Source organism: Macrobrachium nipponense, chromosome 8 (assembly GCF_015104395.2).
Source record: "Macrobrachium nipponense isolate FS-2020 chromosome 8, ASM1510439v2, whole genome shotgun sequence".
Classification (NCBI taxonomy): Eukaryota; Metazoa; Arthropoda; class Malacostraca; order Decapoda; family Palaemonidae; genus Macrobrachium; species Macrobrachium nipponense.
In genome coordinates, this window is record NC_087203.1 from 41731015 (window position 1) to 41742357 (window position 11343).

Sequence of the window (11343 nt, forward strand, 5' to 3'; positions counted from 1 at the left end):
AAACGTTTGCCAGCCATACCTTAAAGTTTGAAATGGTTACAGTGACGTAGAATGCTCTCTTGAGTATGCCATTACGAATACCTTATGGGAACAAATGAAGTAACCGATGCGAATCGGAAGTAAACACAAAAATGATTTTACTCTCGTACTATCCATCATCCGTTGAATCCAGTTAATTAACGAAAGTCTGTTCCTTTCAATTATTCGTGAGGGGGAGGGGGGTGGGCGCGTTAAATTAAATAATGATAGCGATTGTAAAATCTTTAGGTTAACTTACATTTCGCCATCGATGCATATTTACCCATGGCAAACTAATTATGGTAAGTTGTAGGAGGATTGCGTTAGAGGTGATATTTCTGTGTGTGTGTGTGTGTGTGGGTGGGTGTGTGCGTGTGCGCGCCCAGAAAGATTGCCTATTGGTTCACATTAAGATTTTGGCCGGTGTGTTTTTTTTATGGATTACAAGTCACCAAGTAGCTTAATTTAGTGTAGGCCTAGTCCCACTCATCCGAGGTCCTCTTGCAGACCCAGAAACATGCTCTTAATGAGTCCGGTTCAGTGAATAAAAAAAACGACGTTAAACGCACCATCTTAGTAAGAGAAAGTCTTAATGCTTGCTCTTCAAAAGTGTTACAAAGACATTTGCAACTGCCAGACTTTCACCATTCATAAACTCGATATGGCCCACTGGAATTGCCTGGTGCTCGAGGACCCGATATGAACTAATATAACCATTAGACGAACATCAGTTTCAATGTTTAGGAGCCGTAGGGTTTATTATTATTAAATTAAGGTTTTTAATTTTTGTTCATGGTTACCTGCATGAGGCTCCTATTTGTATGAGAAGTTATGGAAATAACACATTACTGTAAACGATGCTGGCTGGTAATGGCTGCATTGCTCCCACCAAGGTGGCTGCAACTAGTACTACTGTTGCTGCTGCATTATCAGCAGCCGTGCACATGCAGCCACCCAATGACCAACAGCTGACGCTTCCTCACTCCCCCCACCTCCCTCCCTCCGCGATCGTTACTGAAAGTGGCCGTGTGAACAGGCCTGCTGAACAAAGGTTGCCTTTATGGCAGTTATACACTCCTTAAATCATCTTTATATCCTTCGGCGGTCGCTGACCCGCCGAGTGCGAGCTCACGACTTCCTTGGGGTGTGTGCAAAGAGAGAATTCAAAATCGGTGCTTTAGTTGCAGTGGAACTTTAACGGTCATTTCGTCCGCCAGTCGTTTCGCCCATCCTTACGTAGGATTCAGGTAGCTGGGGAGGTATTGCGTTTGTTAATTCAATAAATACATCCTGTTTGAAATAGTGTATATACGATTATTATTATTATTATTATTATTATTATTATTATTATTATTATTATGAGAGAGATTATTATTATTATTATTATTGATAGAGAGAGAGAGGAGAGAGAGAGAGGAGAGAGAGAGAGAGAGAGAGAGAGAGAGAGATTAACTCCACGTTTCGACTCAACGTCTGTAGGTCCAGCCAACCTAACCTAATTAACCTCTCTCACTGTATTGAATATAGTATTTAGGACAAAGGCCAAGCACTGGGACCTGTGAGGTCATTCAGCGCTGGAAAGGAAAGTGAGAATAGAAGGTTTGAAGGAAAACCTCGCAATTGCACTATGAATCAATTGTTAGTAGAGGGCGAAAAGTGAGATGGAAGAAGTACGCTAATGAATTAGTTAAGATAGTGTCACGTACTGTTATGATTTCATTTGCCAGACCTACACCTCTTCATTTACCACCAGTTACGTCATAACTTTCATGGTTCGCCAACACGTATTCAATTCAAATTTGAGAATACTGACTTGTGATGAAAACTACACGGTTACGCATGCCGCCTGAGTTAATGGAATGAGTGAACTTCAATGAACGATAAGCGTTCGTTCCGGTTTCAGTTACTTGGCCTTTCTAAGTCTAAGCTATGTATAACTTCTTGGATCACTTATTAAACGCCGCTTTGGGTACCTTGAATAGTGTTCGTCTTCCGAATATTATTAATAAATAATGAGAATTCAGGTGATCAGTGTTAGTACATTTCCCCTTGTGACTGAGTAGCAATTCCTTCAGTTCAGTTTATCTAATTTTCACTTGAATCCTATGATACACCCAAGAAATCATTGAACTTCTCTGATGCCATCTTTGGGTGCTGAAAGACTTAAAAGTTTAGAATTCAGTCATATGTCCCTCCCCATTATATTTTTCCTTAGTTGTGTGTACTTCCTTGCTGGACGAGTGGTTTTCGCGCTCGGCTACCAATCTGGTGGTCCGAAGTTCGAATCCCGGCTCGGCCAACGCGGAATCAGAGGAATTTATTTCTGGTGATCGAAATTCATTTCTCGATATAGTGTGGTTCGGATCCCACAATAAGCTGTAGGTCCCGTTGCTAGGTGACCAGTTGGTTCCTAGCCACGTCAAAATATCTAATCCTTCGGGCCAGCCCTAGGAGAGCTGTTAATCAGCTCAAGGGTCTGGTAAAACTAAGATAAACTTTTTTCCTTAGTTGTATCCAACTCAATTCCTCTGCTCTTGTGGGATAGCTGTTATTCATCTATATTGTCTATATTATTCCCTTACGTCACTTGCCCCTAAATGTACCGACTGGATGAAAGTTGAGATTTTAATTTGTATAGTCAGAGAAAATGTGGTATAGCCTGTGAGCTGAATTTATCTATGAATATATTAGGGTGCAGCCAGTGGCAGCCCAACCCCGTCGAAGCAGAAGGAAGGGTTCCTACAGGAGGCCAGTGGCTGCCCATCCCCCTGAAGCAGGAGGAAGGGCTACACTGGCAGAGGCCAGAGGCTACCTATCCCCGCCAAAGCAGGAGGAATGGCTCCACCGACAGCTGCCCGTCCCCGCCGGAGCAGGAGGAAGGGCTCCACCGGCAGCTGCCCGTCCCTGCCGGAGCAGGAGGAAAGGCTCCACCCGCAACTGCCTGTCCCTGCCGGAGCAGGAGGAAGGGCTCCACCGGCAGCTGCCCGTCCCTGCTGGAGCAGGAGGAAGGGCTCCACCGGCAACTGCCTGTCCCTGCCGGAGCAGGAGGAAAGGCTCCACCGGCAACTGCCCGTCCCTGCCGGAGCAGGAGGAAGGGCTCCACCAGCAGCTGCCCGTCTCCGCTAGAGCAGGAGGAAGGGCTCCACCGGCAGCTGCCCGTCCCTGCCGGAGCAGGAGGAAGGGCTCCACCGGCAGCTGCCCATCCCCGCCGGAGCAGGAGGAAGGGCTCCACCGGCAGCTGCCCATCCCCGCCGGAGCAGGAGGAAGGGCTTCACCGGCAGCTGCCTGTCCCCGCTAGAGCAGGAGGAAGGGCTCCACCGGCAGCCAGAGGCTGCCTATCCCCGTTGAAGCAGGTGGAAGGGCTCAATCTGCAGAGGCAAGAAGCTGCCCATCCCTGGCTGAGGCCAGAGGCTGCCCATCCCCGCAAAAACCGAAGGAAGGGTTTCACAGGTGGAGGCCAGGAGAGGCTGCCCATCCCCGCTGAAGTAGGGGGAAGGGCTCGACTGGTGGAAGGAGAGGCTGCCAATTCCCGCCGAAGCAGGAGGAAGGGTTCGATAGTTGGAAGCCAGGGGCTCGACCGGCAGAGGCCAGGAGAGGCTGCCCATCCCAGCCGAAGCAGGGGGAGGGGCTCGACCGGCGGTGGCCAGGAGAGGTTGCCCGTCCCCGTCGAAGCAAGGAGGAGGGGCTCGACCGGCGGTGGCCAGGAGAGGCTGCCTGTCCCAGCTGAAGCAGGGGGAGGGGCTCGACCGGAGGTGGCCAGGAGAGGTTGCCCGTCCCCGTCGAAGCAGGTGGAAGGGCTCAACATGCAGAGCAGACTGCCCATCCCTGGCAGAGGCCAGAGGCTCCCATCCCCGCAGAAAACAGGTGAAACTGCTCCACTAGCTTAGGCCAGAAGCTGCCCATCCCCGCTAAAACAGAAGGAAGGGTTTCATGGGTGCAGGCCAGGAGAGGCTGCCCATCCCCGCTGAAGCAGGGGGAAGAGCTAGACTGGTGGAAGGAGAGGCTGCCAATTCAAGCCGAAGCAGGAGGAAGGGTTCGACAGATGGAGGCCAGGGGCTCGACTGGCAGAGGCCAGAAGAGGCTGCCTATCCACACGAAGCAGGGGGAAGGGCTTGACTGGCAGAGGCCAGGAGAGGTTGCCCGCCCCCGCAAAGCAACGGGAAAGGCTCGACCGGCGGAGGCCAGTAGAGGTTGCCCGTTCCTGCCAAAGCAGGGGGAGGGTCTCGAACGGCGGTGGGCAGGGGAGGCTGCCCATCCAGCCGAAGCAGGGGAAGGGGCTCGGACCGGCGGTGGGCCAGGGGAGGAGCCTGCCCATCCCAGGTCCCGAGCAGAGGAAGGGCTCCGACCGGCGGTGGCCAGGAAGGCTGCCCATCCAGGGCCGAAGGGGCAGGGGAAGGGGCTTCGCCGGCGGTATCCAGGTGATCTGGCCCGTCCCAGGCCGAGGCAGGAGGAGGGCTCGACCGGCAGTGGCCCAGGAGAGGCTGCCCCTCCGCCTAAGCAAGGGGGAGGCGCTCGACCGGGCGGTGGCCAGAGAGGCCTGGCCCGGTCCCATCCGGAAGCAGGGGAAGGGGCTCGACCGGGTGGCCAGGAGAGGCTGCCCGTCCCATCCCGAAGCAGGGGGAAGGGGCTCGACCGGGGCGGTGCCAAGAGGGCTGGGCCCGTCCGCAGTCCAAGGTAGGGGGAGGGCTCGACCGCGGTGACCAGGAGCTGCCCGTCCGCAAGCCCCCGAAAGCAAGGAGGAGGAGCCTTCGACCGCGGTGGCCCAGGAGAGGCTTGCCTGTCCCAGCCGAAGCAGGGGGAGGGGAGGGGCTCGACCGGCGGTGACCAGGAGAGGCTGCCCGTCCCAGCCGAAGCAGGGGGAGGGCCTCGACCGCGGTGGCCAGGAGAGGCTGCCGTCCCAGCCGAAGCAGGGGGAGGGGAGGGGCTCGACCGGCGTGACCAGGTAGAGGCCTGCCCGTCCCAGCCGAAGCAGGGGGAGGGGCTCGACCGGCGGTGGCCAAGAGAGGCTGCCCGTCCCAGCCGAAGCAAGGAGGAGGGGCTCGACCGGCGGTGGCCAGGAGAGGCTGCCTGTCCCAGCCGAAGCAGGGGGAGGGGCTCGACCGGCGGTGGCCAGGAGAGGCTGCCCGTCCCAGCCGAAGCAGGGGGAGGGGCTCGACCGGCGGTGGCCAGGAGAGGCTTGCCCGTTTCCAGCCGAAAGCAAGGAGGAGGGGCTCGACCGGCGGTGGCCAGGAGAGGCTGCCTGTCCCAGCCGAAGCAGGGGGAGGGGCTCGACCGGCGGTGACCAGGAGAGGCTGCCCGTCCCAGCCGAAGCAGGGGGAGGTGCTCGACCGGCGGTGGCCAGGAGAGGCTGCCTGTCCCAGCTGAAGCAGGGGGAGGGGCTCGACTGGAGGTGGCCAGGAGAGGTTGCCCGTCCCCGTCGAAGCAGGTGGAAGGGCTCAACCTGCAGAGGCAAGAAACTGCCCATCCCTGGCAGAGGCCAGAGGCTCCCCATCCCCGCAGAAACAGGTGAAACTGCTCCACTAGCTTAGGCCAGAAGCTGCCCATCCCCGCTAAAACAGAAGGAAGGGTTTCATGGGTGCAGGCCAGGAGAGGCTGCCCATCCCCGCTGAAGCAGGGGGAAGAGCTTGACTGGTGGAAGGAGAGGCTGCCAATTCATGCTGAAGCAGGAGGAAGGGTTCGACAGATGGAGGCCAGGGGCTCGACTGGCAGAGGCCAGAAGAGGCTGCCTATCCACACGAAGCAGGGGGAAGGGCTTGACTGGCAGAGGCCAGGAGAGGTAGCCCGCCCCCGCAAAGCAACGGGAAAGGCTCGACCGGCGGAGGCCAGTAGAGGTTGCCCATCCCAGTCGAAGCAGGGGGAGGGGCTCCACCAGCAGTGGCAAGGAGAGGCTGCCCGTCCCAACTGAAGCATGGGGAGGAGCTCGACCGGCGGTGGCCAGGAGAGGCTGCCCGTTCCTGCCGAAGCAGGGGGAGGGTCTCGAACGGCGGTGGGCAGGGGAGGCTACCCATCCCAGCCGAAGCAGGGGGAGGGGCTCGACCGGCGGTGGCCAGGAGAGGCTGCCCGTCCCAGCCGAAGCAGGGGGAGGGGCTCGACCGGCGGTGGCCAGGAATGGCTGCTGTCCCGCCCAGGGCCGCCGGAGGAGGGGGAGGGGGCTCGACCGCGGGGGCCTCGAGGAGGCTGCCCCGTCCCAGCCGAAGCAGGGAGGGGCTCGACCGGCGGTGGCCAGGCATGGCTGCGTCCCAGCCGAAGGGGCGATGGCAGGAGAGGCTCGACCGGCGGTGGCCAGGAGAGGCTGCCCGTCCCAGCCGAGGGAGGGGCTCGACCGGCTGGCGAGGAGAGGCGGTGCCGTCCCAGCCGAGGGAGGGGGAGGGGCTCGACCGCGGTGGCCCAGGAACCGCCCGCCCCGCCGAGGGAGGTGGGAGGGTGGGCGGCGGGGACCGGCCCGGTGGGAGGGTGCGGACCAGGTGGGGGCCGGTGGCCAGGTGAGGCTGCCCGTCCCAGCCGGGGAGGGGGGGAGGGCTTCGACCGGCGGTGGCCAGGAGAGGCTGCCCGTCCCAGTAAGGAGGGGCTCGTAACCGGGCGGGGCCCAGGAGAGGGGGCTGCGTCGTTTTCCGGAAGGAGGTGGGGGGAAGGAAGGGCTCGACCGGGCAGTGGCCGGAGGCCTAAAGGGCTGCCGGTCCAGCCGAAGGAGGGGGAAGGGCTCGACCGGCAGTGGCCAGGAAAGGCTGCCCGTCCCAGCCGAAGCAGGCGGACTTCACCAGTGGGAGCTAATGGTTGGCTGGGGGTAACCAGCCATTGGCCCGACCGGTATAGTCCGTCCGCCTGCCTCGGCGGGGAAGGGCACCCACTGGCCCTCGCTGGTAGAGTCCGTCCGCCTGCCTCGGCGGGGAAGGGCACCCACTGGCCCTCGCTGGTAGTCCGTCCGCCTGCCTCGGCGGGGAAGGGCACCCACTGGCCCTCGCTGGTAGAGTCCGTCCGCCTGCCTCGGCGGGGAAGGGCAACCACTGGCCCTCGCTGGTAGAGTCCGTCCGCCTGCCTCGGCGGGGAAGGGCACCCACTGGCCCTCGCTGGTAGAGTCCGTCCGCCTGCCTCGGCGGGGAAGGGCACCCACTGGCCCTCGCTGGTAGAGTCCGTCCGCCTGCCTCGGCGGGGAAGGGCACCCACTGGCCCTCGCTGGTAGAGTCCGTCCGCCTGCCTCGGCGGGGAAGGGCAACCACTGGCCCTCGCTGGTAGAGTCCGTCCGCCTGCCTCGGCGGGAAGGGATCAACCACTGGCCTCGCTGGTAGAGTCCGTCCGCCTGCCTCGGCGGGGAAGGGCACCCACTGGCCCTCGCTGGTAGAGTCCGTCCGCCTGCCTCGGCGGGGAAGGGCACCCACTGGCCCTCACTGGATAGAGTCCCGTCCGCCTGCCTCGGCGGGAAGGGCACCCACTGGCCCGCTCGGCGGTAGAGTCCCGTCCGCCTGCCTCGGCGGGGCGGAGGGGAAGGCACCCACTGGCCCGCCTACGCCTGGTAGAGTCCCGTCCGCCTGCCCTCGGCTGGGGTAAGGGAAAGGGCCAACCAACTGGCCCTCGCTGGTTAGCAGTCCCGTCCGCCTGCCCTCGGCGGGAACGGGCAACCACTGGCCCTCGCCTGGTAGAGTCCCGTCCGCCTGCCTCGGCGGGGAAGGGCACCCACTGGCCCTCGCTGGTAGAGTCCGTCCGCCTGCCTCGGCGGGGAAGGGCACCCACTGGCCCTCGCTGGTAGAGTCCGTCCGCCTGCCTCGGCGGGGAAGGGCACCCACTGGCCCTCGCTGGTAGAGTCCGTCCTGCCTCAGCGGGTAGGGCACCCACTGGTTCTCGCTGGTAGAGTCCATCCGCCTTGCCTGGTAGGGAAGCTCAACCATTGGTCCCTGCGGGCAGAGTCCATCCGCCTGCCGCAGAGGTAAAGGGATGCCTTTGGCCCATGCTGTTGCCCCAGTGGGAAGAGCAAATATCATCCCCCACTGAGGCAGGTGGAAGGGCTCATCCCTCAGCTGTCAGACATGCACCCTTACTCACTGGGACAGGTAGATGGAGTCCGTCAATGGAAGCCAACAGTTGATTGGGGGGAATTAGCTGTTGGCCCCACTGGTGGAATCCATCAGTTGGAGTCAATGGATGATTGGGGGGAATCAGCCATTGGTCCCACTGGTGGAGTCCATCTGCCTGCCCTGGTGGGGAAGGGCAGTTGCTGGCCTCTGTTGGTGTAGTCCATCCACCTGCTATTGTGGAGAAAGCCAGGCTTTGTCACCCGCGAGCCAAGTCCAGGACCAGACTTTTTACCTCTTGTCCATCCCTCACCATCTGTTTCCTCCTCGCTGGAACTGATTCCTCGTAACCTTTTGGTGGATTTGTTGTTTTCGAGCCTGTTTCATTTGGCTCTTTTGCTCCTTCGTCTTCTTGCGGCATTTTTTCGCTTGCGGATTTGGCGGCTTCATCTTCTGTAGTCCCGGAATTCGTTTCCTGGGTAACCCTGGAATCCGCCATACATACTCTTGGGCCTGAGCTTTAGCTTTAGGCCTGATATGTTCTGAGTTCTCATCCTCTTCGTGTTGTTCTGAGTCCTCCTCTTCTTGATCTGATTCCTCCACATCCTCCTCATCTTCTTCTAAGTCCTCCTCATCCTCCTCATCTTGTTCAAAGTCCTCCTCATCATCTTCAGAGTCCTCCTCATCATCTTCAGAGTCCTCCTCATCATCTTCAGAGTCCTCCTCATCATCTTCAGAGTCCTCCTCATCATCTTCAGAGTCCTCCTCATTCTCTTCAGAGTCCTCTTCATCCTCTTCTTCCGAGTCATCCTCGTCCTCCTCATCTTGCTCTTCTGAGAACTCCTCATCTTCTGAGTCTTCCCAATACTTTGATTCTTCGCTGTCATTGTGTGATTCGTTGTTGTCTTCCATTTCTACAGTGTCCTCTATTATTGAATTTTCTGCAACTCCTGATTCAGGTTCACTGATCACAGGCGCATAATCTTCACTCTGGTCTCGCTGCCTCTTTCTCCTTCTGTTTCTCCGTTTTCCTTTCTTCTCCTCTTCTATCCATTCTTCTTCCAATTGTTCCACATCATAGATGATGTTGATGGGATTGGCAATGGATAGTTGGGCCATTTCCACGTCGACCTTCCCAGCGTCCTCATTTGAAAGGTTTGGACTTCCAAATCCTCCTCCTTCGGGTTCACTGTCTTCTACTTCAGGTCTGGCGGCTGCTTCTGAAACAACAGTGTTTTCCTTCTCAAGATGCACTTGCTGTCTCTCCTGCCTCTTTCTGTGTCTATTTTTCCTTTCTTTCCCTTTCTTCTCTCTGAGGCGTTCTTCTTTCACATTCTCCACTTCATTCAGTGAAGTAGGTAGATTTCTGTTCTCATCGACTGGGGGTGTCTCACAACTTTCTTTGGGCTCACCTTCTTCGGGTAACCCATTGCCTAACACTGGACTTTTCTCCTTAAAACGCTCTTGCTGTCTCTCCTGCCTCTTTCTGCGTCTATTTTTCCTTCCTTTCACCTTCTCTCTGAGGCATTCTTCTTTCACATTCTCCACTTCATTCAGTGAAGTAGGTAGAATTCTGTCCTCATCAACTTGGGGTGTCTCACAACTTTCTTTGGATTCACCTTCTTTGGGTAACCAATCGTCTAACACTGGACTTTTCTCCTCAAAACGCTCTCGCTGTCTCTCCTGCCTCTTTCTGCGTCTATTTTTCCTTCCTTTCCCCTTTCTCTCTTTGAGGCTTTCTTCTTTTACATTCTCCACTTCATTCAGTGAAGTGTGGGGATCGGCAATTGAGATTTCGGTGACTTCGTTTTCTTCTTCTTCCCCAGCAAGTAGAATTTTGTCCTCATCGGCTGGGGGTGTCTCACAAGTTTCTTTGGGTTCACCTTCTTCGGGTAACCCATCGTCTAATACTGAACTTGCCTCGTTTTGAAGGAGCTGCCTTTCCCCTTGTAAGTCCTCTTCTATTTCTGGGTGACAGACGGTCTCTTCTTTTCTCAACAGTTCTTGTTCTCTATCCTTTAATTTCTGATCAAATTCCATCAGAACAGATTCCTGGTGGCGGATGGACTCTTCCTTGGCCACCAGTTCTTCTTCTCTTTTCTTTAATTTCTGATCGAATTCCATTAGAACAGATTCTTGCTGGCAGGTGGACTCTTCCTTTGCTACTAGTCCTTCTTCTCTTTCCTTTAATTTCTGATCGAATTCCATCAGAACAGATTCTTGGTGGCTGACGGATTCTTCTTTCGCCACCAGTTCATCTTCTCTCGCCTGTAGTTTCTCATCGAATCTCAACAGATTATTCTGAGTTTCGATGACAGCCTCTTCTTTGGCTTGCAACTCTTCATCGAGCTTCATAACATTATTTTTCAGTGTGAGGACGGCTTCTTCTTTACCTCGCAACTTTTCTTCTAATTGGAGGAGGTTCTTTTCTTTATCGAGGACATCTCTTTCCCTCTTCTTTAGCTCATTCTCCAATTTCTGTAGGACTTTTTCCTTCTCCAGGGCCGATTGTCCTGCCTTTCCTGCTTTCTTTTCTTCGCTTTTAATGTCCTTCTTTGCCTGTTGTAAATTGGAGAATTTCTTGTCAAGCTCCTTTCCTTTTTGGGAGAGATTTTTTTCTCTCTGTTCCAGATCCTTCTTAGAATTTCTCATGTACAAATCGAAGTCTCTTTCCTTCTGGGTGACTTCTCTCAAGAGCGCGTTCAGCTCTTCCTCCTTTCTCGAGAGTTCATTTTTCCGTTGTAGCTCGTCTTTTTTCTGCTTTAACAACTCTTCTTTTTCCATTAGGCGACGTTGTAAAACCTCGTTCTGGGCCTCTGCCTCTTTCAAGAGGTTATTTGTTCTACGCTGCTGGTCTAAAGCCACCTCCATGGCGTCTTTGACAGCCGCATTTTCATTTTCTTTTTGTTTTAACCTCAGCTCGTTCTCATATTCCATCGCCATCATTTCGTCCTTCAAAACCAGGACTTCTTCTTGTGCCTCTTCCAGACACTCCTCCATCCTGTTTCTTTGATAGGCAGCATCTCTCAATTCTTGCTCTAACTGCTTCTTTCCCTCAAGCAGTTCCTCTTGAAGACGCATGATTTCTGCCAATTTAGATTTTTCTGTTTCATCGCCTGGTTCGTTATCATGTTGTGGTTGACCGAGATGTTCTAGACACACCTGGGTTTCGACGTTCCTCTTGTCGGTTTCCTGGTGTTCCTCCACATCCCGCTCGTGGTCAGGTTCCGGTTGTTCCAGATGTTCTAGGGAAACCTGGGTTTGGGCGTTCGTCATGTTCGTTTTGTGGTCCTGGTCAGCTTCCTCAGTTTCTTTGCCG

The 11343-nt window shown here is 56.0% G+C and overlaps 4 protein-coding genes across 4 annotated transcripts in view; 2 read left to right on the forward strand and 2 right to left on the reverse strand.

Moving 5' to 3' along the window:
- Nucleotides 1-875: 875 nt before the first annotated feature.
- LOC135223063 (sterile alpha motif domain-containing protein 1-like) lies at nt 876-3905 on the forward strand. The gene is made up of 2 exons (XM_064261570.1): nt 876-1044; nt 2710-3905. Exons 1-2 carry the CDS (start codon nt 876-878, stop codon nt 3903-3905), a joined length of 1365 nt encoding a protein of 454 aa, XP_064117640.1.
- Nucleotides 3906-4060: 155 nt separating this feature from the next.
- LOC135223064 (uncharacterized) lies at nt 4061-4696 on the forward strand. The gene has a single exon (XM_064261572.1). It carries the CDS (start codon nt 4061-4063, stop codon nt 4694-4696), a length of 636 nt encoding a protein of 211 aa, XP_064117642.1.
- A 1048-nt stretch (nt 4697-5744) lies between these two features.
- On the reverse strand, nt 5745-6248 carry LOC135223065 (actin nucleation-promoting factor WASL-like). Its single transcript, XM_064261573.1, has one exon. It carries the CDS (start codon nt 6246-6248, stop codon nt 5745-5747), a length of 504 nt encoding a protein of 167 aa, XP_064117643.1.
- A 1525-nt stretch (nt 6249-7773) lies between these two features.
- The window catches only part of LOC135223066 (trichohyalin-like), a 3824-nt gene continuing 254 nt past the window's right edge, over nt 7774-11343 (reverse strand). The window contains exon 1 of the mRNA XM_064261574.1: nt 7774-11343. This exon is cut by the window's right edge and continues 254 nt beyond it. Within this exon, the coding sequence (XP_064117644.1) occupies nt 8334-11343 (3010 nt within the window). The 3' untranslated portion in view covers nt 7774-8333.

Excerpts from the sequence above, each read along its gene's own strand:
- LOC135223064 (XM_064261572.1), top strand. The coding sequence starts at position 4,061 with ATGGAGGCCAGGGGCTCGACTGGCAGAGGCCAGAAGAGGCTGCCTATC.
- LOC135223065 (XM_064261573.1), bottom strand. The coding sequence starts at position 6,248 with ATGCCTGGCCACCGCCGGTCGAGCCCCTCCCTGCTTCGGCTGGGACGG.
- LOC135223063 (XM_064261570.1), top strand. The coding sequence starts at position 876 with ATGCTGGCTGGTAATGGCTGCATTGCTCCCACCAAGGTGGCTGCAACT. Across the intron at positions 1,045-2,709 it reads GATCGTTACTGAAAGTGGCC|GGTGCAGCCAGTGGCAGCCC; the intron begins GTGTGAACAGGC and ends TGAATATATTAG.